At 33.4% G+C, this 26706-nt stretch overlaps 1 protein-coding gene across 1 annotated transcript in view; it reads left to right on the forward strand.

Annotated features, from left to right (window-relative positions):
* The window catches only part of LOC126737848 (lethal(2) giant larvae protein homolog 1), a 173095-nt gene that overhangs the window by 112919 nt on the left and 33470 nt on the right, over positions 1–26706 (forward strand). The window contains exons 12-17 of the mRNA XM_050442912.1: positions 2099–2287; positions 2355–2476; positions 6032–6191; positions 6290–6431; positions 14112–14311; positions 19374–19560. Of these exons, the coding sequence (XP_050298869.1) occupies positions 2099–2287; positions 2355–2476; positions 6032–6191; positions 6290–6431; positions 14112–14311; positions 19374–19560 (1000 nt within the window). The remainder of the gene's footprint in view (positions 1–2098; positions 2288–2354; positions 2477–6031; positions 6192–6289; positions 6432–14111; positions 14312–19373; positions 19561–26706) is intronic.

Below are 26706 nucleotides of genomic sequence, written 5' to 3' on the forward strand. Positions count from 1 at the left end.
AACAAGACGGAGCTCCTTCATATTTTTTACTAAATGTACTCAACTATTTAAATGACGAAGGAGCCCAATTGAGTGGCCACCTCGGTCATCTCACTTAAGTCCTTTAGATTTTTTCTTGTGGGGCAACATAAAATCAGTAGTCCACCGGCTATATTAGAAGAGTTGCAAAAAAGAATTCTTAACGTATGTCGCAAAGTGAACCGCAAATGCTTCTAAACGTTCGGCATTGGTTTGAAAATGATTTGTATCACTGTATGAACGTTGGCGGACAGCTCTTCGAGCATTTAGTTGATCAACATAGTAAGCATTAAATCTCTTTTTGCATTTTTCGTCACACATTAGTGTTAAACTTTTAATGGCGCATATTTCTTGAACGAGTGACTCGATTTTTAAAAACTAAGCAGCGTTGTATATGGAATGACAATGGAGGCCCTTTTAATGAGGTAACACTTGACCCCCCGTCCCATTTGAGAAAAAATTAGGGGATGTCTCCCCCGCTTAGGGGATTGAGTTTTTTGAAATGGTTTTTATGTCAAAAGTTGTCCCCCTGACAACTTGGGAACATGTTCAGAAGGTCAAAATAAAATAAATTAACCCATTTGTTTTAATCCGATTCTTAACCGTTTCTAAAATAATCGGCTTTAAAGTCTTTTTGTAAATTTTTGGAATAATTACGTTCTCTGTATTTCTAACTCATGTTGCAGGTATTTTATCATTGTTTGTTAATACCTATTTTAATTGATTGGTAGTTTTGACAACCATGGTTGTCAGTTTGATTGATTCTGAGCGTTTCAATTTGAAAAGAGCAAAGTTTCCATTACGTATTGCCTCACACATTCACCCATAGGGAGTATGCTGACATGATAATCGTGTATGGTTTCTGTAATGGTCGCGCATTACGTGCTGTTGTCGTTTTCCAAATCGAAGAATTCCTAATCGAAAAGTTTTTCAGACAGTTTTTGCAAATGCTCAGGAAACAGGAATGTTTCCAAGCGTAAGAATTAATTCTGAACGAAAGGTGGGACTAAATGTGGAAAATGAAGAAAATGTTTTGGATGTGGCTGAAGAGAACCCGGGTGTTAGTAGGAGGCGGATTACAAAGGAATTTCGATTAGTATCATATTTGGACGTTTGGAAGACCTAGAAAAAACGGTTTTAAGCCTTTCCATATTCAACCGGTTCAGCATGTTCAAGAGGGTGTTTATGGCTTAAGGGTTCAATTTTGCGACAGGTTCCAATAAAATCGAGGCCTACATAAATTCATTTTATTTAGCGATAAAGCTCATTTTACCCGCAATGGAATTAATAACCGACACAATGAACATCGGTGGTCAGATGAAAATCTTCATGCCACGTTTGAACGAAACTTTCAACATAGATTCAGTGTTAACTTATGGTGTGGAATGCTGAACAACCAGTTGTTAAGTCCTTTCGTATTAGATGAACGTTTAACCATTTAATACACATGTTGGATGATGTTCCGCTAATTGTTCGACACCGAATGTATTTTCAACACGATGGAGCCCCGCCTCATTTTAGTCGCTGAGTGCGTAATTTCTTATACAATCGTTTTTCTGGTCCTTAAATTGGCAGAGGAGGACCTCAAGTTTGGCCACCGAGGTGACCAGACTTAAATCCACTGGATTATTGCCTCTGGGGGTGAATGAAAGCTCTAGTGTACGAAACACCAGTAGAAACCGTAGAAGGAATATTACTAAAAACAATCCCCAAGCAATTAAACGTGCAACACGAGCGCCTAACAAACGCGTTGCAGCCTTGAAGTTGGTGGGAGTATTTTCGAAAACATTTTAAATTAGTTGAATTTTGTATTTTTACTAGTATTTGTTTGTGTTGCTTTTAAAATAAAAAATCTTACAAAAGAACTTCAGAACCGATTATTTCAGAAACAGTTAAGAATCGGATTAAAACATATGGGTTAATTTATCTTATTTTGACCTTCCAAACATGTTCCCAAAATATTTCCCTTTCCTCCCAAAACACCCTGTATAAATTCATATTACAGCCTTAGAATTTCTCAAGTAATTACAACTGCGCTTGATAAATCGCATCATTTAATTGCTATTTCTTTTTGCTATAGGCAACATACATCAAGTAAGAGGCTTCCAAGCAACTACCCTCCTACAACTTCACCCTCCGGCAGCTGTGACGTCAGCGGTATTGCACGCCGACTGGGGCTTAGTAGCCGCCGGTACGGCCCACGGTCTTGCCTTACTGGATTACATAAAAAGTAAACCAGTTATTGTAAAATGTACTTTAAATCCCAATGGTAAGATGAAGTTAAGATGAAACGTTAATTTAAGGAATATCTTAATAGGTTTTCAATTTATTATTAGATCTCACTGGACAGGGTGATGCAGCCATATCACGTAGGAAATCTTTCAAGAAATCGCTCAGAGAGTCGTTTAGACGGCTCAGAAAAGGACGATCAACTAGAGGGCCTAAGGAAGATAAACAGGTATGAGTTTTAGATTATTAAAAGACAGTATATCTCTATACATTTTGATATTCTCAAACCAACGAATCCCTCTGTTAATAGATATTTATCAGTATTGTCCTCCTTAGGATTTGAACCTTGTATTAAATAATTTACTAGAGTAACATCAGACACTCAAACCTGTATAGACCATATTTTTATTAAAAACAAGTTAAGGACTAACAATCTTAACTATAATGGTATTGTACTGGAAACTGATTTAACAGACCACTTTCCCCTTTATTTGAACATATGGCTTGACATAGATGAAAACCAACAAACACCAACATTTGACCATCAAAACTATATCTCACATAATGATTATCAATTTCTTAAATCACTGGGAAATGAAACCTGGGAACATGTAACAGTTGCTCAGGACGCAGATTTGGCTTATAATAAGTTTTTTAAAACTTTTAGTACATTACATGAAAACAGTAAAACAACAAAAACTAGTTTTCATAAAAAATATAAAAAAATTAAACCTTGAATTACATATGGTGTATCCAAAATTCGCCGATGATCACGTTTTTTATTTGCAACAGATCCAGTTTCAGTAAACTTAGTAACAAGGTCCAAAACATACCTATGCAAAGTTATCTTCTCCGGATGTCTGGCGTTAAACGTGACGGCAGTTTGCCGAGCACATTGATTTTGGGTACCATAAATTAGAATAATTTCCACTCTTTCGGTTAGTGTGTAAACCATTTTGGAAGTAAAATCTTCAATTCAACACATAAATTCTCACTATTCCAAGACTTGTAATTGTATTGTATTGTATTCCAATGTAACTGACAGCAAAATAAATTCTTTATTTTCCTTAGCAACTATAAATAACTAAGCAGGTATAACAATAAATACAGTTCGCCCAGGATATCTGTGTTATTTAGTTTTTCCCACGTCTAATCTGGTTGATTTGTTGTTTGTGGACTGTATAATAGGCCTGGTTCGGCAATTCTTACGTTCCATTTAAACACCAAGTAAAATCATTGAACCTTATGTTTAATAATGAACAAAAATCAAAATAAGAGTATTACATTGATGTCGTAAACTTAGCAAGAGAACAAAGAAGTAAATGTATAATTAAATAACCATAAATCGTAAAATTGGCAGAGCGACGAACAGACGAACACCCTTGCGCTTTTAAGTTCTCTCACCCACTGTTAAAAATAAATCTAATTCTTAAACCTATAAATACACACGTCGATTCGTAGAATCCCTAGTCCGGCCGGATCGCGTGAACAAATTTCGGCGCATTTTCACCCCGCGCACCGCACCTTCTCAGTAGCAAATAAATCAGTAGAAACAAACTGAACATAATCTTCGGAATTGCTGTTTATGTTGGTAGTTTCCGTTTTATATTATAAACGAATTGTAGATTTGGCAAACCCTAATGGGCAACATTTTGAACACTTATTGAAATAAAAACTGATATTTTCATGTTTTTGTTTGCTATCTGAACAAATTAAGATAAACAAAGACTTTTATAATTTTTTCGAAAACTAATCGACCGACTTAAAAAAAATCAAACGTCAAAATCAGACTTCGAAAGACCTTTTAAACAAGCTACTACTCGATACCCCTTACCATTTAAAATTTGTAAGGGGATGACCCTGGGGGGCAGAGGGTGAAAAGGGGTGAAGTAATTTTAGGTTAGAAAGTTATCCCCCTTGACAAACCTTTTAATGTATTTCGTCGTTTTTTTTAAACAGTGGTTTTCGATAAATCCGCGGTGGGAAGTTTTCAAATGAACACCCTGTATGTTGTTTTAGAAATAAAAATTAACAGCATGTAGATCATGCTTATCCTACCAGGAATAATTATAATAATATGTTGATTGTCCCTTTTAAAAGGGTTGATGGTAACCAGAGATTTGCATCTGTAGTTGCACCACAAATATATAATTTGCTACCTAATAGTATAGGAGAACTAAAAAATTATTATCAATATATTAAACAGGTCAAAATATTTATTTCAAAAAACATGAATAATCTGTTAACATTTTCTGTGATGTGTTGTCAGATTGTTTAAGATCAAATGGGTATTTCTTGGGGATTGTTAATGTAAAACTATCTCAATGATCTCAAGGCAAAATCTGATGTCATCTTGACTAATGGCTTTGTGTTTACATTCGGCATTTGTGAAGCTGTATTTCTTTTTTAGTTTCTGGTTGAAAAAGAAACAAGGTCGAGTCATTTCAGTGTTTTTGTGAACTGTTACGATAGTAAAAACTTCTGCGGTTTGTCCCCCACCATGAGAAAAATGCGATTTAACCAATAGTTTTTCATCACTAGAGTTTATGTTTTTCAGTTATTTTCAAGAATTTTCTTTTATTTTATATACACTGTTTATATCTCCTTTTATACAAGTTCTAAAGCTTACATACCTTAGAAAGGCCTCCTAAAAGAAGATACATGACTTGATGTGCAGTAGGCATGATAAACTGTGGTAGAGTTTCTCATAGTTTTCGCGAAAAGCCTGGTTTTCTTGAGCACGTCAACACATCAACACTTGTCTCTGTTTTCAGCCAAAATAACTGATAAATTCCGGTGCGGCAATAAAGACTCAAATACGAAATATCTTGGTTATAACGGTCAATTTTAATGGGTTCTAACAAGAGCAGCTTTTTTACTTAAAAACGTTAGGGAAATTGTTTCGTTAACAAAAAAAAAATAAAAACCACACACACTTGCAAAAAAGTTGTGGGCCATTTTAAACCATCGGTACGCCCTCTATCGACCACATAAAAAGATGCCAATTTTCGAGGTTCTCATATCAAAAAATCCCTAGGCACCAACTTTCAAAGTGGTATGTTGCAAAATGTTAAAAAAATTAAATAGAATCGATTTTTAGTTAATAACCTATAACGGTCCAACGTAATGGTCCAATAATGTCCTGCTGCAAACTTGCCTTTTCCAATTTTAGCGTTGAAGTCGCCCATAATTAAGGTGACTTTACGATTTCTTGTAAGCCGCAATAGGTCTCTTATATTACAATAAAATTGTTGCAGTTCCTGTTCTATCGACATACTGGCTTAGCTCTAATTCTTATCAAGGCAGCGAGATCGGAATATGAAAGGAAGTTTACAACAGAAGGCATAACCCTTTCAGATAGTAGTGTGCCAATACCCTTCCTGTGTCCTATGTCTTCATTGCCTGAGTAATAGAAGATGCTATTCCCATAGGACAGATCAATGTCGATCTTTAATCTTTTTCTTTCCTGTTCAGGATTACCGAGTTTACCAGGTTCAAACAGTGTAACTAAGCATCCCTCTCTGGATATAAGATGACTGAGCCCGCTTACCATGTCAATGTTCCCCTAGAGAGGGACTTGAATCTTAAGATCAATCAATTTTAATTTTACTAAAACTTACATAATTTTCATGATTGCAAATTGATTCCAATCTAAGACAACTCATACATTTGTTTCAGTCGCATTTTGATTAATGTTAATATTAATTCCGGAAGTACAGAATGATTCTATGACCTTTTTTTACAATTAAGCTACTATATGCCCTTTAATGTTTGAATTTTTTAGACCCAGCCGACCTCACCACCCACCAGGAAACCCCCTGAGGGAGATGTGAGCCCCTTAGATGCTAAACCAATTGAGAGGCAAATAGAGGCTCGGCCAGTCGAAGATTCGATGGGTTCGTTCGTTAGATGTTTGTATTTTGCTAGAACCTTCCTTATAAACGGTAAGCTTTTGTTTTTTTTTTTAAAATATTTGCCTGTAATTTTTTGTTGATTTATTTTCTTTAAGTTTTAAAATTAATACATTTTCGCCTATTTACAGTACAAAACACCGTTCCGACGTTGTGGGCTGGGACCAACAACGGAACAGTTTATGCTTTTACTATTATAGTACCATCCGCATCAAAAAGAGAGACAGATGACGTGGTTTGTCATTTAGCAAAGGAAATTCAATTAAAACACAGGTAATGTAAGTTAAATGGATTAAAAAAATCATGGTTTATTTTTACAGTATTTTTAACCCTTAACCACAGAGACCCTGTTTGTGGGACATAACGACAGACTACCGGTCAATTTGACCGGTTGTCCTATTTTAACGAGATCTGGACAAAACAAAAACTTGCATTTTTTTACCGTATAGATTAGTTCTTTTATCACTCTTACTTAAATATTCAGTTTTGAAAATATCTAAATGAAAAAAAAGCATACTCTTGAAAATGCATTAATTCTAGTAATTTTGTCCTATCTAACAAAATCCGTTTATATAAAAAAGTTGAAAACTGAAAAATGACTTTAATAAAAAAAAGTAGTAAATATAAACTCTTATAAATAAAAAAACACCAATATTAAATGAAAAATGTTTCATACATAAATTTCTGCAACAGGTAAACTTTCGAGACTTTTGGTTATATTGAACTTTCTTTGCAAACTCTCCTTGTACAGGGTGGCCAAATAAGCGAGGTAAGCGGCTGTATCTCAGAACCTGTACATCTGGCAATAATGGAATTTTTTTTATTATTATAAAAAGGGCCATGGGAAAATTCTGGAAATTATTTTTAAGTTCCGTATTTCACCGCAAGAGGGCGCAACTAAAAATTAAATAAAAGAAACGTCTTTTTCTCCGAAAACTTAAATATTAACTTATACTTTTGATATTATTTTTAGTAAGCCTAGATAATTTGCTATAATTTTGGTTTATGAATTATTGACGTACGAACGATAGTAGGGGTGGGGGAAGCTATTTAAAGGAAAATCATTAAAATCGGTGTAAATTCTAAACCACTTATTCGATTTGAGCAATTCAAAATTTATTTGCAAGATTAGCTAGTAGTAGCTGCTTTAAAAGTCTGATCTCATTGCTACCCTATAGTTCCTAATAAAACCGCCAGAGGGCGCAATTTGTTATAATTCCAGTTTTTTCATTTTGCTCTAAAAATTCAAATTAAATGGTATATTTTTGACATTCTATTTAAAAAGTAAATAAAATTTGCAAAAGTACTGTAAAAACCGCACGATGATATCTTTGCTCGTTTTAAAGTTATAGCGAATTAAAGTTTTTTACGCACCGAGCCTAAACTTGTGTGTCCCACCTAAAAATCTCTAATTAGTATTACCACAACTAGAATACAATGATGTTGTCATAATTAATAAATTATTATAGTAATAATTGATTGATAAATAATAAATTAATAATACCTATGTATCACAGAATAACTAGAAGTTTATGTAACTTTCTTAAGGGGAATAATTTTATTAACGAATTTCTTTTTATATTTAAATTATGGTCCTGAAAAGGACCGATTTTAAACCCAATCATATTTGGTATTTAATGCCCCGATAGGTGTTCAAACTGCCTTTCATCACATTCCAAACAAGCTTCCAATCTTCTTTGCGTGGATAAAAACTGGTGTTTCGATTTCAGCAGCTGATATTTCATTTATCGCACCACGGATTCAGTTTTCCATATCCTGTCTTGTTGTAGGTGGAGTTTGGTACACCATATCTTTTAGTAGTAAAAGTCTAGGCATGTTAAATCGGGTGACCTGGCCGGCCAAGGATATAGACTCCCTCTTCCGATCCAGCGCCCTTAAAAGTAATTATTTATATGATGCCGCACCAAACGGGAAAAATGTGCTGGGCACCCGTCCAATTGGAAATACATGATCCGTCTTACTTCCAATAAAATAGGCAAGGAATTTGTTAAAAAATGCAAAAAAAAACATTACCGGTTAATGTGCCATCAAAAAAATAAGGACCAATAATTTTCATTCCGATAATGCCACACCACACGTTTACACTCCAGCTTGGTGCTGGACTTCTCGCATCCAGCGAGGATTTTCAACCGACCAATAATGCATATTATGCCTGTTGACTTTCCCATCGCTACAAAAAGTGGCTTCATTGGTCCACAGAATCTGTGACAAAAAATCCCGGTTTTCGCGAATCATTGCTGGTATCCATTGGCAAAAATCAATTCGGCGCTCAAAATCATGTTCGTTTAGAGCTTGATGTAGGATTATATGGAAAGGGTGTAGCCTTAAAATAAAAAGAAATGCCTATAATCGAAAAGAAAATTATAATAAAAAGATGTATTACCTGTGGTCTTTAAGTATATTTTGAACAGTAGCTCGAGCTATTCCCAAATCTAAAGATAACGCACGAGTTCCAATATGCCTATTAAACTCTACGTAGGCCAACACATTAATAATGTTTTCTTCTGTTCTTTTAGTAGCGCGACGCCTTCTAAATTTGGGCCGACTAAAACTCCCAGTATCGCGTAGTTGCTGTACCAACCGTGGAAAAATTCTTCTGCCATAATGGCGGCGATCTGGATACCGAAAGGCATCCTGTCTTTCAGCTATTGCTGCATTTTAAAAGCACTCAAAGAAAACCGCATTCAAATCCACAGCTTCATTATTTGTCAAAGGCATTTTACAAAAAATCGAGCAAAGAAAATTGAAAACAGATTTAAACTGGCCGTCTAATAAATATTTGACGTTTCCATACAATCCTTTTTAAAAGTTTCTTTTGTTTTTGCCGCCAACTATACGTTAACTAAAGGCCGAGCGCTAGATGGCGGTACATAAGTTTGCACTTGGTGCGTAAAAGAATTTAATTCGCTATAACTTTAAAACAAGCAAATATATCATGGTGCCGTTTTCACAGCATTTTTGCAAATTTTATTTACTTTTTAAATATGATGTCAAAAATATACCATTCAATTTGAGTTTTTGGAGCAAAATGAAAAAAACTGGAATTATTACAAATTGCGCCCTCTGGCGGTTTTATTAGGAAGTATAGGGTAGCAATGAGATCAGAGTGATGAGATCAAACTTTTAAAGCAGCTACATTTATCTTGCAAATAAATTTTGAATTAGTAGTTTGGAGAATGGTGTCCATGTTCTGGGATGTATTTTTTATAGGTATTTGCTAGCAAACACAGTAGAAATTAAAGGTCTTATTTCACCAGAAATTCCTTTTATTATGACGACCGGTTTCGCGATTACAATATCATCGCATCATCAGGTCGAGGACTAAAAGTAAAAGACACAATTTACATAGATACTACGCTTATCAAAAATTGGTAAAATGCTGAATAAAATCGAATTTTAAAGCGTACTTACATTGTTAAAAACGAGATTTGTCAAAACAAAACAAAAGCACATATAGAACGGTACAGCTAAAATTAAGCAAGTAAATCTTATCGTAAGATAACAAATAATACACTTAGGTTTAAAACAATAACATCTAAAAAGCACCGTTACAACACAATAGACAAAACGATCTAAAAACTATGATAACCGCCATTCAAACTAATCTGACCAACAGAGTCATCTATATCTAGTTTTCATAATTAAGAAAGAACGTTACAAAGAAATCTATATTTTATATCCTATAACCGAATGGGTACTAGATAGCGGTACCCACAGTAACTTTAAAATATTTTAAAACTGTTAAACAGATGTCTCTACCAGTTTATATTAAGAAAACAACGGGGTTTTTATTAAAATAAATTAACCGGAAAGGGAGGGAAGAGTTATTCAAATAAAATATTAATTAAATTAGTTTCAGGAATGTTAATCTGAATATTAAGAGATTTATCATATTCTTTTTTGAGAGATCTTTTAATCTCGAGTAATTCAAGATTATTTAGATTTATGTTGTCCTGAACTCTATGTAAGATCTTGTAATTATCTAGTAGATTCGATGGGTGACCGGTCTCCATAATATGCTTAGCAAATAATGACTCAGGATTGTTTTGTCTAATGCATCGGTCATGTTCGCTAAACCGAGCTTTAAAACTACGCTTCGTTCTACCTACATAAAAATAACCACACTCACAATAAAGTTTATAAATTCCTTTACAAGATAACGGATCCGTTTTGTCTTTATTATTAATCAATAAGTTACCTAATGAATTGCTCGATTTAAAGGCAACCTTAACATTTAAAGAAGTTAGAACTCGTTGGATTTTATAAGAAACTGCTCCATTGTATGTAAGTGAAATGAACTTATTTACTGGCTGATTACTTAATATTGTTTGATGTGGTATGTAGACATTTTGGAACGCATTACGTAATAGAAATTTATTTTTTATTTTGTCTACTAAATTGGGAGAAAAATTATGAGTTTGGGCAATTTGTTTGATAATATTCAACTCTCTATCCCTGCTTTCAGTTGTTTGAGGAATCTGTAGTGCTCTATTTACATAACTATTTAAAGCTGCTACTTTATGTGAAAAAGGATGGAATGACTCATTGTGTATGATTGTTCCAGTGTGGCTAGGTTTTCTATATATCTCAAAATCATGTTTATTATTTACGTTTTTAATAAGTAAGTCTAAAAAGGTTATGGTTTTATTGATTTCCACTTCTAATGTAAATTTTATTTTTGGATGAATGTTATTAATGAATGATAGAAAATCACTAAGATTTTGTTTATTGCCATTCCATAATAAAATGCAGTCATCTACATATCTATAATAATACAGTATATTAGATAGGTAGGGGTTGTTATTCAAAATATTATTACTTTCGAAGTGATTCATAAATGTATCAGCTAAGAGGGGGGATAATGGAGATCCCATGGCTAGGCCATCCTCTTGTATATAGGTTTCATTATCAAAATTAAATAAATTTTGTTTTAAGCAAATTTCTAGGATATTTATTATTTCTTGTGTTTCGATATTGGTCAATGTAGAATTAAATAATTTGTTTTTAATAATATCCACTACCTCGAATATAGGAATGTTAGTAAAGAGATTTGTTACATCTAGAGAGATAAAAAAGGCATTTTCAGGTAAATTGATATCTTTGATTTTGTCCACAAGTTGAATATTATTTTTTATAGTGTAGGGAAAGTGACAATCTATAGTAGTAATTAAGTGATTATTAAGCCATTTAGCTAATTTATATGTTGGAGAGTTGGTGTATGCTACCACCGGTCTTATGGGCATTGAAGTAGGTATATCTGATTTATGAACTTTAAGAAGGCCATAAAGTTTAGGAACATTTGTGTTGTTAGCTGAAAGAAAATATCTTAATTGAGGATTGATTAAATTTGTACAAAATTTTAAGGTGTCATTAACTTTTTTGAAAAATGATGGTAATCTTGCACTCTGTTTTCGAAAATTATTTTCTTGGATAAATTGAGTCACTTTAGTGTCATAGTCATTTTTATTTAAGATAACAACACAGTTTCCTTTGTCAGCTTTTGTCAGGGTTAAGTTTGAATTTTGTAATTTATTTTTTATAGATTTAATTAGTGTAGAATTGAAATCACCTTCAGTTTTATTAGGTGCATTTTTAATTGACTTTAACTCAGTTCTTAAAATGTTACTACACTGGGCTCTAATTTGATTTATATTATCTGCTTCTATAAAAGCGAAACCGGTCGTCATAATAAAAGGAATTTCTGGTGAAATAAGACCTTTAATTTCTACTGTGTTTGCTAGCAAATACCTATAAAAAATTTTGAATTGCTCAAATGGAATAAGTGGTTTAGAATTTACACCGATTTTAATGATTCCACTTTCAATAGCTTCCCCCACCCCTACTATCGTTCGTACGTCAATAATTCATAAACCAAAATTATAGCAAATTATCTAGGCTTACTAAAAATAATATCAAAAGTATAAGTTAATATTTAAGTTTTTGGAGAAAAAGACGTTTCTTTTATTTAATTTTTAGTTGCGCCCTCTTGCGGTGAAATACGGAACTTAAAAATAATTTCCAGAATTTTCCCATGGCCACTTTTATAATAATAAAAAAAATTCCATTGTTGCCAGATGTACAGGTCCTGAAATACAACCGCTTACCTCGCTTATTTGGCCGCCCTAACATTCCATGCATATTGGAGTCTCACACATTATACAGACATGAAATGTTTTTCATTCCTTTTTTGAGGGACATTTTCGGCAAGTCGTCCTCGTCTTTAATTTTTCCCCTTCTATGGTCTCTGGTCTCTATCATGACTGATAAAGGACATATGAGTTGACAGAAGCTACATCTAATAATCTAAAAAAAATTGCCATTGGCCATCTAGTAGTTCTGCGACTTGAAGAGTAGACACTGCATTTTTGGTCTAAACCATCTACTCCCCCTTTAGTTACGTTATGGAAAGAAATAATTTCCGGTTTCCCTGTGTCATCGTCAGTACTTTGGTTATGGTGCATGGAGGAGATCATTCATGCAGCTCTATTTTTTGGGGACAAAAGATAATAAGGTTGTATCACTAGTAAAGCCATAGAGACAGGAACCAACCTCTTTTTTATTATTTGGCAAGAATGAAGACGGAATCTCACCTTTATTTTTTTTTAGTGTACCCACATAGGTTAGATTTTTGGATCTTAAAAAATTTACTACTTCAATGGAAGAAAACCAATTATCTGCCGCGATGTTCCTATTGGTATTATAAATAGGCTTGGCAAGGGTTGCTACTGTCTGAGTAGGTTTGGAAAATTTTCGTTCCCCCTCGCCCAAAAAATAACCGTCAGAATCTTTTCCTGCATATATATAGGCATTTAAAAGGTATTGTGTTCTCGCATCCGTCAAACACATAATTTTTAGGCCATATTTGCTTGCATAAACATTTTGAACCGAAAGGAAACGAGCATTTCATCAATACAAACACATGTCCCTACCGTATAAACTTCTTGAAAATTTAAGTTTAAAGTTATTAAAAACTTCAGAAATGGCAGCCAAGGGATCTTGTTTTTTCGCTCCTCTCTAGTTTCAGCATTATCGAATCTTAAACAAGATAGAACAATTGGAATTCATCACGCTTCTAAAAATTTCTCGTCCAGTTCCATTTGTGGCGAAAATAGATCGTAAACGTTCATGGTTGGATTTAAAAATGGATGAATAAATAAGCACTCCCGGAAATGCTTTTAGTTCCACTAGATTCAAATCACGAATATCGCAGTTACTTGCTGAATTCTTGTATATCTGGCGCACTTTTAACAATCTAGCATTAGTCGATTCAAGAACAACATTTAAAATTGACTCCGTAAATAAAAGATTTCATACCTGCTCAGGATCTGCCCTATAGATATTGGTCCTTTTAAGACCTGGACATTTGACCACAATGTTATGTTGCAAAGTTCGCGTGTTTTTAGGAACTGCAGAATCTTTCGACCATTTAAAACGATTCTTGCCATAATAGTAATTACCACCGGGAAATGGTTCTGAAACTTCAATTTCATTTTCATGTTCGCTGTCCTGTCCTTCATCAATTTCAATTTCCGAGTCTGTATCGTGATCCGATGGTATATAAACGTCATCAGTGTCGAAGTCGCTATCAGGATCCTCTTCCTCGGCCCATTTAAGCAAAGTCTCCTCATAATTGGAATTCTCATATTTTATCCTCTTTGAGGGTCCCGGATTACAGTCCATACTCAATTAAAAAACCTAAAAACCACAGAAAAATAATAACATAAGTCTCGAAGTTTCAACGTTGCTATTTAGCTCAATTGGAGACGCACACTACTGACTGTTTGGCTAACATCACCAAACTGAATAATGAAAAGGTACATTTGGGGATGCAACGAATTTCACTATTTGGAATTGATCTCCGGTCAAGTTGACCGGCTCTCTGTGGTTAAGGGTGAAGCCAATAACGGATAATTAAATAAATATTCGTTTCAGAGCTCCAGTGATAGGTATAGCTGTGCTAGACGGGTCAAGCAAGCCTCTTCCGGAACCACTTGAAGTAGAGAAGGGTGTGGCTCCTTTACCCGACACCACGCAAGCACATCGTGTAATTATAGCCTCGGAAGAACAATTTAAAATCTTTACGCTGCCATCTTTGAAGCCTTATTGTAAATATAAATTGACTGCTCATGAAGGTAAGAAAGGCCTTTCAATTCATCCTAATAATTTGCTCTTAAACTTACTTAGTATAGATAGAATAATGTCCAAGATTGTGGCGTTGACTTTACAGTTAAGTATAATTTTATAAAAGGCAAAAATACGAAACACAAAAGCTACAGCATCACAGAAACATTTAATAAAACGACGACGGTTACATATTTCGCCCGACTCATCATCAGACCTATAATAATTAGGATGATTTAACCTCAACAAAAACTTACTATAGCAAACACAAAACGCCTAGCATATAAATAAACAAAGCTTACAATAAAGTGGGACTATAGTTAAAAGCTGGGGTTATACCAAAGGGAGAAAAATAGCGGGATAGTTGGGACGAGATTGGTCCAAAATAAGTAAACGACCTAAAAGTATTAATATCGTTCGTTTGTTGTTGGATTAAATTAAATGATAATTTATACTTGTATTGTATAGTATTATCTGTTGTTGCTTGTTTACGGAATATTTCAAAGGATATCTTATTTTTTTCCCTCTTAAGTAATAAATCTATGAATGGTAAGGTATTGTTCTATTCCCGTTCCATTGTAAAATCAATTTTGGACTGAAGAGAGTTGACATAATTAAGGAAATTTGTAAGCTCTACCTCACTTCCATTACAAATCATACAGATATCATCCACATAGCGTTTATAAAAGATCATGTTATTTTTAAAATTACTGTTCATTATTTTTGTTTCTAAGTTACTAAGAAATACTTCACTAAGAAATGGCGATAAACAAGAGTCCATTGCCAGTCCTTCTTTTTGTTTAAAAAAACGTTAGTTAAATTGGAAAAATTGTGATCTAACACAGTAGAAAGAAAATTGACGAAAAACAAGGAAAAACACAAAGTCACGGTCTCACAACATGTAATAAAACGGGCTACACATGTTTCGCTCTAGTTAGAGCATCATCAGGCCTTTAGAAGCCATCCACACACTTCACAGTACATCCACACACTTCACAGTATATGTGACTATGTGTTTTTCTTTGTTTCTCGTCAATTTTGTATGTTGGTCTCTTAGAGAATAATGGATGAGATTTTTGGACAGTAGAATGAAGCATCTTTGGGATAATGGATGAATTTTTCCAGACAGTAGAAAGAAGTAAAAGTGAATCAAGTTTCCCCCTGAGAACCTCTTTGACTAAGACCAGATAATCACCCGGTGGAATACTTGGAAATAAGTTTTTCACGTCTAGCGATATAAGCTGAGCTGAATCTGGAACGTGAACATTCGGAATGCTCTTGGCAAAATTCACTGAATTTAATACAGAATATGGCGCTTGAAAGTTTGAAACATTTCTAAGAACGTTATTAGGCCAAAATGATGACTGGTAATAAGGGGAGTCAACAAAGGAAACTTCAGGTCTAATTGGCATGCTAGTGTTATGGACTTTTGACCCATACAATAAAGATGTTTTAGGATTCATGGGATATAATTTTTGTTTTGTTGAATTAAAATATTCTAAAGTTACTAAGATCATGTTTCTCTGTGGGATCTCCGTTGACCCTTTCAAAGTCATCTGTGTTCAGGAAATCTATGTATGTAATCGTCCCTTTTAAAGGCAAGTAAGCATGATCCCTAATCGACTTTTGTAAAAACTATAATATAATATCGTTGTCCCTCATTATCTTTTTTTTTTTGATCTTAATATTTTGTTACTGTTTTGATTTATTCTTTGTTTATTGTTAGGGAAAAAATTTTGATTTAAAAAGGAAATTATTCTTGCTCTTAAAATGTTCTTGTTTGATATATCCGTTGACTGCTCAGCATTTTCAGCCTCTATACTATAGCCAATGTTTCCCTAACACGTCAGTCAGTTCTAGTAGGAAGATTAAATTTCAAATTGTTGTTGAGAAATTTTAATTCGACTTCCGAAAAAGAAACAGCACTAAGATTCATAAATCTATCAAAACATGACTAAAATTACCTCCGCGATATTCGTGGAAATCATCGAGTCTAAGTGAAGTTATACAGTGTGTGTCAGCCAAATGGAATAAATTAGCTAATAAATAGACGGGAGCGTGTTGGAAAAAACGCTCGAACACGTCGATTGGTTTTTATAGTTGCCCATTTTTTTTCATAAAAACTTTATACAGGGAGTATCAGATAACGGTGGCCAATACCAACTTGCTTAGTTTAAACATTACACCCTGCATGTTAATTAATTTTTAGATTCCTCAGATCATTTTAGACATATTTTGTATATAATGTCCTATACCTATCTTTGACTGTTTCGGAAATATTAAGTAAAATTCAAAAAATAATTAGAAAAGAAAATTATTTATTTGCCGAAAATTGTTACAACATATTCAAAAACTTATACATAATACAAATCTAAACAATAATGTCAATGTAGAAGATGTTCAAAATGCTTGCCACGAACGTTTTGGCAACACCCTACCCGTAAATAGAAATTTCTTCTAACGTTACTCAACATCTCAGGTGTGATCGATCTAATTGCCAGGGTTATTCGTTTTCGTAAGTCAGCTAGCTAAGTCAGTGGGTTTAGTTTTGTATACAATAGTTTTCACATATCCCCATAAGAAAAAGTCTCTTGGCGTCAGATCGGGAGACCGTGCTGGCCATTCCATCGATCCTCGCCTCCCTATCCATCGATCTGGAAATATTTGGTTGAGGTACTGCCGGACATTTATTTGGTGGTAGGGTGGTGCTCCATCTTGTTGAACCCATATCATATTCGCTGGAACTTGTGGGTTTCCTGGATCAGGATACAAGTTGGCCAACGTTGGCACTACATTATTTTGAAGCAATTCTAAATAATTATCGCCATTCAAATTGCGCTTAATAAAAGAGGGACCTATAATCTGATCTTCAATAATTCCTGCCCACACGTTAACCTTTTCAGGGTATTGAGTATTGTCTTCTCTCGTCCAGCGAGGATTTTCCCTGGACCAATAGCGGCAATTTTGACGATTAGCATGACCGTGAAAAGTAAAGGTGCACTCAACAGAAAACATAACATGTTCTAATTGGATCACATTGCCGTCTAACATTGCCATCATTTGTTCACAAAAATAGATTCTCCTGTCAAAATCGTCTTCCGTGACCTCCTGGGTGGGTATAATTTTATAGGGATGCATTTTGTTTTCTTTTAATATTCTAATAACTGATGAATAGCTAATATCGAGTACTGGGGCTGCTTTCCGAGTAGATGCATGTGGGTGTTCCTCAAACTCAAGCATGACAGCCAATTTGGTATCCTCACTTATTGCATTGGCAGCTGCTTTTTTTACCTGCCTAACATGGCCCAGCTCGCGAAATTGCTTTTCTATTTTACTAATTGTCTCTTGGGTTAAGGGCGACAAATTTGGAAATTTTTCGTGAAATAAGCAAGCTACTTCCATTTGCGTCCGTGTATTATCTTCATAGCCGATCATCTGTAGAATTGTTATTTTGGGCATTTCTGTTAAATGAACCATTTTTCTGGCTTGTAGTTAATGAAATTTAAACGACTATAGCACTGTCATGCAACATGAGTCAACATTAAGTCTGGCATTTTAAACCAAAGTAAACAACAATTTTTAGTTTTTTTTATTTTCATATCAATAAAAAGGAATGCTGAAATAGTTTTTGCTTGCTTTATCATTACCAAGACCTAAATGGGCAAGAAATATTAAATGAGTTGTAGAGAATCTTAAAAAATAAATAATTTTCTTTTCTAAATGTTATTTTTTGAATTTTACTTAATATTTCCGAAACAGTAGAACATTGTATACAAAATATGTCTAAAATGATCTGAGGAATCTAAAAGTTAATTAACATACAGGGTGTTATGTATAAACTAAGCAACTTGGTATTGACCACCGTTATCTGACACTCTGTATAAAAAGTTTTTATGAAAAAAAGTGCGCAACTATAAAAAGCTATCGACGTGTTCGAGCATTTTTTCCAACACGTCGATATCCCATCTATTTATTACCTAATTTATTCTATTTGGCTGACACACACTGTATATTTGCTTTTAAGGTTACTACGTTTCTTGGGTAATTAAAAGTAGTAGAGCCAAAAGTTATTACTTCATCTCTGAATTTACAATCCAAAGAAATAAATTCCGCATATATTTTTAGTATATAAACAAATATAAATTATCATTTAATTTAATCCAACAACAAATGAACAATAATATTTTTAGGTCGTCTACTTATTTTGGACCAATCTCGTCCCAACTATCCCACTTTTTTTCACCTTTTGGCATAACCCCAGTTTTTAACACCAATAATTCATTAAAAAGCCACCTAACTAAAACTAAAGATAAACTACCCCCGCTATCTTCTCCGGGAGTTTATGAGATTAGGTGTAAAGAGTGCCCTGCAGTGTACGTCGGCCAGTCTGGTAGGAAGATTTCTACTAGGATTAGTGAACACAAGGCCCAATATAATAAATTTAAAAATACCGATATCACAGTGACCAGATCAGCTTTTGCTAATCACTTCCTTGACTCCAAACATAATTTTCCCGACAGCCAAATAAATAGTAGCCTAATAAAAGTAAAAAACTACTTACTACTAGACTTGATGGAGACAATGGACATTAGTAAAGTTTTTAAAAGCCCAAATCTGACCTTTGTTAATGAAAGGTTTGAATTTGATGGCCACCTAGTTTTTAATAACCATAATAATAAATATATAATAAAGCATAATAATAATTTTAATTTACTTTCTTCAGGTTACATTATCTTAATTATTATAAGTCTGATGATGCTCTAGTCGGGCGAAACATGTAACCTTCGTCGTTTTATTAAATGTTTCTGTGATGCTGTAGATTTTGTGTTTTTGTCTTTTATAAAAACGTATGTAATTTTAGCCAGACGGTAGCTCAAAATTTTTGGAAGCTTGTGATTGTTCAATTATTATGATGAGCTATCACAAAATATATTTTCTTGATTTGAATTGTTTAAGACGTTAAGTTAAGACTTATACTTTCGAAGTTATAGTTGATATTCATCGAAGAAGCTTTTAATTTAATCTCATTTTACAAGTTTAATTAGTTGCCTTTTGCTTATTGACCTTTTTTAGGGGCGCGTGTGAGACGTATGGCTTTCGCCACCTTCTCGTGTTCAATAGAGGACGCTCATTCGGATCTCGTTCCACATTCCGAGGTCGATTTACTGTGCCTTACAAACATGGGAGACTGTGTTGTCCTTAGCATTCCAGATTTAAAACGGCAATTGAACGCTGCGGCTGTTAAAAGGGAAGATATCAAGTAAGTATTTTATTGCATATTTAAGGCATAAACTTAAAATATTAAGGTTTTAATCTACTTTTAATGAAAAAAATTACAACTATTAAGGATGCATGATAGCTAGATAGCTATCACGCATAGCTAATTAGATGTACTTTTATTTTGAACATTTTTTGTGTAGCCATTCCACAAACAAAACGAGACAACTTGAAGGTTTTGCTGATGTTTGTTAACCAAAAATTAATTTTTGAAATTTAATTAAGGTTAATTTCTTTTTCCCAGGATAAAGTTTTTTTAAGTAATACCGTTCCCTTCTTGTGAATATTTGCTGTATATGATTTTTTTTAATTTATAGCAAAAGAAGTGCTCATTCCTAATATCATATTGCACTAAAGCTCGTTCTCTAACCCTTTCCAGTTAAGACTTTTAAGGCGGTATTTTTCCGTCCTAGTTGTAAGTTCCAGGCATAGAAGTAAATTCATAATGATTAAGTGCAACCATCAAAAAATTAGATTTACGTATCTAGGGTTTTCTGGCACCACCTCTTTTACAATTTCTTGTATTAATAGTCTCATCTGCCCAAAGAATATTTCCTAACAAACTACATTAAATCGAATAAAGTAAGAAAATTATATTTTATTCAAACTGTATTTTAGGCGATGAGATATTTAAAATCCACTTTATTTTGTTTTAAGCCAAAGTATAACCTATTTTCAAATTCTGTTTTAACATTTTTAAATCCTTGTCTGGGAATAGATCTGCAATCTCTAACAATGCGTTGCCGAAAATCTTCTACTCATATAGGTTGTTTTTTTAAAGAAGTCGTTTTTTTTCTAACACTTTAGAAGTGGCTCCAGAGAAAAAGTCAAGGGGTATTAGATCAGGATATCTTGCCGTCCATTTTATCCACTGATTTGGAAAAGCGTCATTAAGAAATTGAGGGATAGAACATAGTGAGGCGGTGCTCTATCTTGCTGAAAATATATTAAATTTTCATCTGTCTTCCTGTTGTCATCAATATCCAACTGATTTTTCAGACTATAAGGGGTTGTATGTTGGTATCTAACATTTCCAAATAAATATTAGCATTGAGGTTGATATTAATAAACAAGATTCCAGGTGTCGCCTCATGACTGGAGACACATTTATTTTTTCCTGATATTGTGTTTGTCCTACCCTGAAACAATATGGGTTTGCTCCACTCCAGAATCTGCAGCTATGTATTAAATAAAACTGCATTCATTGCTGAAGCAAGTAATATTCTTCCACAAGTGAGACGTATTTCGTAATATTTCTGCCATTATCACGTAAAATTGGATTCTCCTGTCAGGATCGGCTTCACGCAAATCTTGAAAAATTTGCATTTTGTATGGTTGAAAATATTCAATTTAAGTACTTGAAAATTGCTTCATTATTAATTCCTTCATGAATTCATAGAAAATTGACCTTCTACCTGTGCCGCTTCAGCAAGTATTCTTCTTTGAACCCTTCTTCTGTTTCCAACGAGGATCATTTTTCAAATTTCATTCGAGGTTCATTTTGTTCAAAGCTTCAGTTAATGCACAACGATTTTCACAACCGTAGATAAAAATTATCTGAATTCTTTCAGGCAAACTGTAAACCATGTCTGATTTAAAAATGGTATTCATCATGTTAATTCAGTTAAATGTTATTTTAAATGTGCAACCATTTCTATTCACATCTAGAGGAGAATAATCCATTTTGTGTAAGTATCAAAAATTGGTAAAGGATATTAACATTTTTATTAGCAGTTTTTTTTAATATGGTGTTATATCTGTTGTAATCTACATATGTTTGCTTGAGAATACATATATCAATATATGCATTCTCATCTGTAAGTATGAGAATACATATATTGATATGGTTACACTTAGTTTATGTAATATTGTGAAAAAACAAAACCAAAATGGTTAAGAAATGGTCCATTCTAGCAGTGATCAGGTAAATGAATCACACACAGTCTACATCTTAGGGGTTCTAAAAGGAAAATACATAGTAGATAAGAATATGAGTTGTGACAGATTAGAATTAAGCTAGTCTTACCAGAATTAGAGTCTATAAACGTTGTTGCTTAATCGGGAGTTAGAAATGATTGACTTTAAGGTTGCAACTCCAATATTTCCGTTTGAAAGGCATTTATTAATTATTCCACTAATTGACTACTAGCGGATTGCGTAAAATTTTGCTACAAAATATTTACGTTAATCAGTTAAAAAAATTAAAAAGACAGCAGTCAAGTCTTCGTTATACAAATCAATTTTATTAATTGCCGTGTCCCGTTCGAACTTCTTTAATTTAATTACTGAATAATCAGGAAAACCTGATTATTCAGTAATTAATCAGTATCGTAGAGGTGTTCCAGTGGTTGTAGAGTCCAAACAAAAAAACTTGCTTCAACCCCATTAACTGTGTTTTACCAAAATGTTGGAGGTCTTCGTACGAAGATTCAACCATTACTCAGTAGTATTATGTCCTGTTCTTATGATATAATTATATTGGTGGAGAGCAATTTGAATGACAGTATTGTAGATGCTGAACTGACGTGCAAGGGTTTCAGGGTCTTCAGATGTGACAGAAGTTATCGAACTAGCAGTAAGTTGAGTGGAGGTGGTATTCTGATATTTGTCAGTGATAGTATACAATCACAGTGCATTTCTATTCAAGAGGACCGTATTGAGCAAATTCTGATTCTATGCCAGTGTAATGGGACTAAGTTCATTATTGGTGGTGTTTATATACCTCCACAATCACCTCGGGATACTTATATCTGGCATTGTCAAACCATGGAGTGTGTTACTACTCAATATGCCAACCTAAATGTATATCTGTTTGGAGATTACAACCTACCAAGGGCTGCATGGGGCAATGACGAGCATGGTCTCCTGGTTCAATGCCCAAGAGGTGGCCCAGCTTTAGATGTTGCACAAAGATTTGGTTATTTAAAATTTTATCAATGTAACTTGATTCCTAATGATAGAAATGTATTTTTAGATCTAGTTTTTTCTAATGTTAAGGATTTAAATGTTCTTAAAGCTTCTGACCCTCTTTTTGAAGCTTATTTTCATCATATTGGATATGAGTGTCATTTGGATATTTCAACAGCAAATAACTCAATTTTTTCAAATCTAGCTTATGAAGATTTTTTTTATGATTTCCGAAACGGTAACTACAATGAGCTTAATATCTTTCTATCCTCAATTAATTGGAACGAGTGTTTATCTCATAATGATCTTATCAATCAGCGTTTTTTATGAATATCTCTCTATGAGGATTGCATATTTTATTCCTTTAAAGAACTATAGAACTTCCTCATTTCCTAAGTGGTTCTCCCCTGAACTTAGAAAGTTAACTAGGAACAAAAGGAGTGCTCATTCATTATATATGAGAGATAATACAGACGAAAACTATATACAAATTTCTCGTCTTAGGTCTGAATGCAAACGTATGTCTGAGTTGTGCTTCCGACTTCGATAATAATCAGCTGCAAAATGGTCCCGCTAATGGTTTAAATTTAAACATTACTAAGATCTTAACATATGATATATTTGAAGGTATTAGCTCACTCCCTAACAAAATTTCTGCAGGCCCAGATGGGATTCCGAATTTTCTCTTGAGGAAATGTGTATGTACTCTTGCCATTCCCTTATCTTTGTTATTTAATGCTTCCTTACAAACATCCACCTTTCCAATTGCCTGGAGGGAAAGTTTTATTATGCCATTGTTTAAAGCTGGCCGTCGGGATGTCATAGATAATTATAGAAGTATTTGCATTCAATCTTCAATACCTAAACTTTTTGATAGCCTTATAGCTAATCAACTTTCTTGGTTATGCAAAGGCTTAATATCAGATTCACAGCATGGGTTTTGCAAGAATAAGTCTACTGTCACTAACTTGATCTGTTACCAATCTGATCTTATGAGTAAATTAGAGGATCATAAACAAATTAATTCTATATACACCGATTTTAGTAAGGCGTTTGATCGTATTGATCATCAAATTCTTCTGTCAAAACTGATCTCCGTAGGGTTTTATGTTGATTTTGTGAGTTGGATTAAAAATTCTTTAACTGGCCCTATTCAAAGGGTCAGGGTAGGTGGACATCTTTCTGATCTTATCAGCGTAACATCAGGTCTCCCTCAGGGAGGGCATACATCACCCTTATTATTTAATTTATTTATTAATGATATAGTTAACTGTTTCCTGTATAGTCATTGTTTGATGTTTGCAGACGACTTAAAATTTTGGAGGGTGGTTGGTAGTATTGTGGATCAAGAATTACTACAAGCAGATATGGATCGCTTAAATAACTGGTGTGAACAAAACAATCTTCATTTAAATGTTAAGAAATGTTGTGTTATTAGTTTCACTCGCAGGATCAACCGGTTTCAATCCAATTACTTCATTAATAATGAGCCACTGAATTATGTTGCATCTATTAGGGATTTGGGAGTTATTTTTGATGAGAAACTCACATTTATTGATCATATTAATTCAATTTCTGTAAAAGCATCAAAATTGCTAGGGTTTGTTATGAGAAACTGTTCATATTTCTCAGTCTCTTCAACAAGAAGGGTTTATTGCTCCCTAGTAAGAACTATATCGGAGTACTGCTCTGTAGTTTGGTCTCCATACCACCAGATTCATATCGATGCTTTAGAAAGAGTTCAACATAAATTCCTGATATATTGTGCTCATAGAAGTTTAACTGTTATTGAGAACCATGACTATTCTTATATTGAAAGTCAATTATCTATTCCGACACTGTCGCAACGCCGTAATATTTCTGGTGCTAGTTTTATATATAAGATCGTTAATAGACTTATTGATTGCCCTGATCTGTTGGGTCGCATACGATTTAATGTTCCTCATCACGGGTTGCGCCATAATGTAGCCTTTAACATTCCATTCCACAGAACATCCTATGGATAGGTATATGAATTTGTTAAACAATTCGAATATTAATGTGTTTAACATAAGTTCCTTAATGCATCTAAAGAGGTCACTTACTTCATAATTGTGCATAAAATTTTGTATTTACATTCTTGCATATAAATTATTAAGGTTGTTTCTAGTATATGTAGTATAGGTGTTTTTTACTTTAGTATTAATTTTTTAAGTAGGTTTAGATTATGACAGTTGTTTATGTAAATATTATTGCTTTGTAAAATTTACAGTTAATGGGGTTTTCCCGTATTATAAATAAATGTAAATGTTAAAATGTTTAATAGTTCTCAGTTCTAAATGTTAGAAGATTTCTGCCAATTTTTTTTTCCTTTATGGAGAGTTTCATAAACACGTTTTCCCTGTTTAACTGTCGGATTTCTGTCCAGTGAATGTGGTAGTATTATATGTTATATATGAGAGTTACTCGCGGGACAGGACACATACTTTAAAAGTTAATAATGCATTTAATGATCCTGCTATTATAAAAATTGGAATTCTTCAAGGGACAGTAATTGGGTCAATTCTATTTATCATTTATATTAATTCACTATCTAACCTGAGTATGAGTGATGGTTCATTGGCATCATACGCTGATGACACAGTCGCAGTATTTTCTGACTTCTTGCGAAAACACAAAAGAAGCAGCAGAACATGGTTTAGCGAAAATAAAAGATTGGTTGGATTCTTTTAAGTTGAGTCTGAACAGCCAAAAAACTAATTATATAGCCTTCAGCGCAACATCAGTTATTTGACCTCGATTTGACCATATTACACTAGAGACAACTCCTATTAATGAGGTACCACATGTCAGGTATCTTAGTGTTATTGTTAATAAGCACCTAAAATGGGATCAACATATCCTAAAATTGACTAGTAGCATACGCAAACTTATTTTCCGCTTTTATATTCTAAGAAATATCTTAAACAGCAAATTACTCTTATTGGTTTACCGATCGTTGGTTGAATCTCTTCTGAAATACGGAGTGATTGTCTAGGGAGGCCTATATAATAATTCTTTGAAACAACTCAATGACATACAGAATTATATTCTCAGAGTTATAAAGAAAAAAGATACTCGACTCAACTTCTGGACTGTGAGAATATTTTTTATGTACGATCCATATACATATTATCTACATGTTTCCATGCACACATATCAAACTACTTTAAAACATATGTAATTCACGAACATTACACAAGAAATAATATTAACAGACATTTAAAAATATCAAACATTCGTAAAAATTTAGGGCATAGATTTATAAGATTTTTAGCTCCAAAGTTCTATATTATTCTCCCAAATGACATAGGACAAGTTCAGAATGTGGAAAAGTTTAGTAAGAGGTGTAGGAAGTATATATTCTTAAATTTAGATAAATTTGGGTTTTTTAAGTGAATTGATTAGGTACAGCTTCAATTTCCAACTTCTTTCTATTTTTTTTTTAAAAATGTATTAAAATATTAATTTAGTATTTAACTTGCTAATTAGACTTGTTATACAGGATGTCCCGAAATTACATCACAATATTTTACCAGCTGCATCTTTGTCTAAAAATAAGACAAAAACTTCATATACAGGAATCTTAAAAAGTGAATCGTTTTCATGTTACAGGGTGTTTTATAATTCCTATTAAAGATAGTTTTTTGTTAATATGTTTGAAACGCCTGGTCATTATTTATCGAAACTTTTATCGTATTCTACTGTTATTGTTATTACTAACTGATTTTATAACATTTTATGATAAAATATTTACAGGGTCGATTAAAATTAGTGGTCAGCAAAGATAAAAATGTCATAACTTTTTTTTCTGGTTACATTTTAATTATTTGGATAGTAAAGTTAAAAAGAACCAACATTTTTACATAGGATGATTGGAGGGTTGATATTGACAAGTGTCAGTTCTCCTAGAAAAATAATTAATATTAATAAAAAAATATTATTTAAAAGAAAAATTATCACTTTGTAAAGATAACTGTGCATTTCCGGACCCATGTTTATAAAAACTTTTTCTCATATTTTTTTACAAGGAATCACCCATCACCCATTGAAATATCTCCGTCTATTTTTCGAACACCCTGTATAGTAGAGATGGACCAGGCTATTTCTATGAAACGGAACGTTATAGTATAATTAGTAATCTAAAAACAATAGTTCATATTGTTTTTAGGTTAGGTCTACGCCAGAAAACCCGTTTGATGAT

Source organism: Anthonomus grandis, chromosome 6 (assembly GCF_022605725.1).
Source record: "Anthonomus grandis grandis chromosome 6, icAntGran1.3, whole genome shotgun sequence".
NCBI classification, from domain to species: domain Eukaryota; kingdom Metazoa; phylum Arthropoda; class Insecta; order Coleoptera; family Curculionidae; genus Anthonomus; species Anthonomus grandis.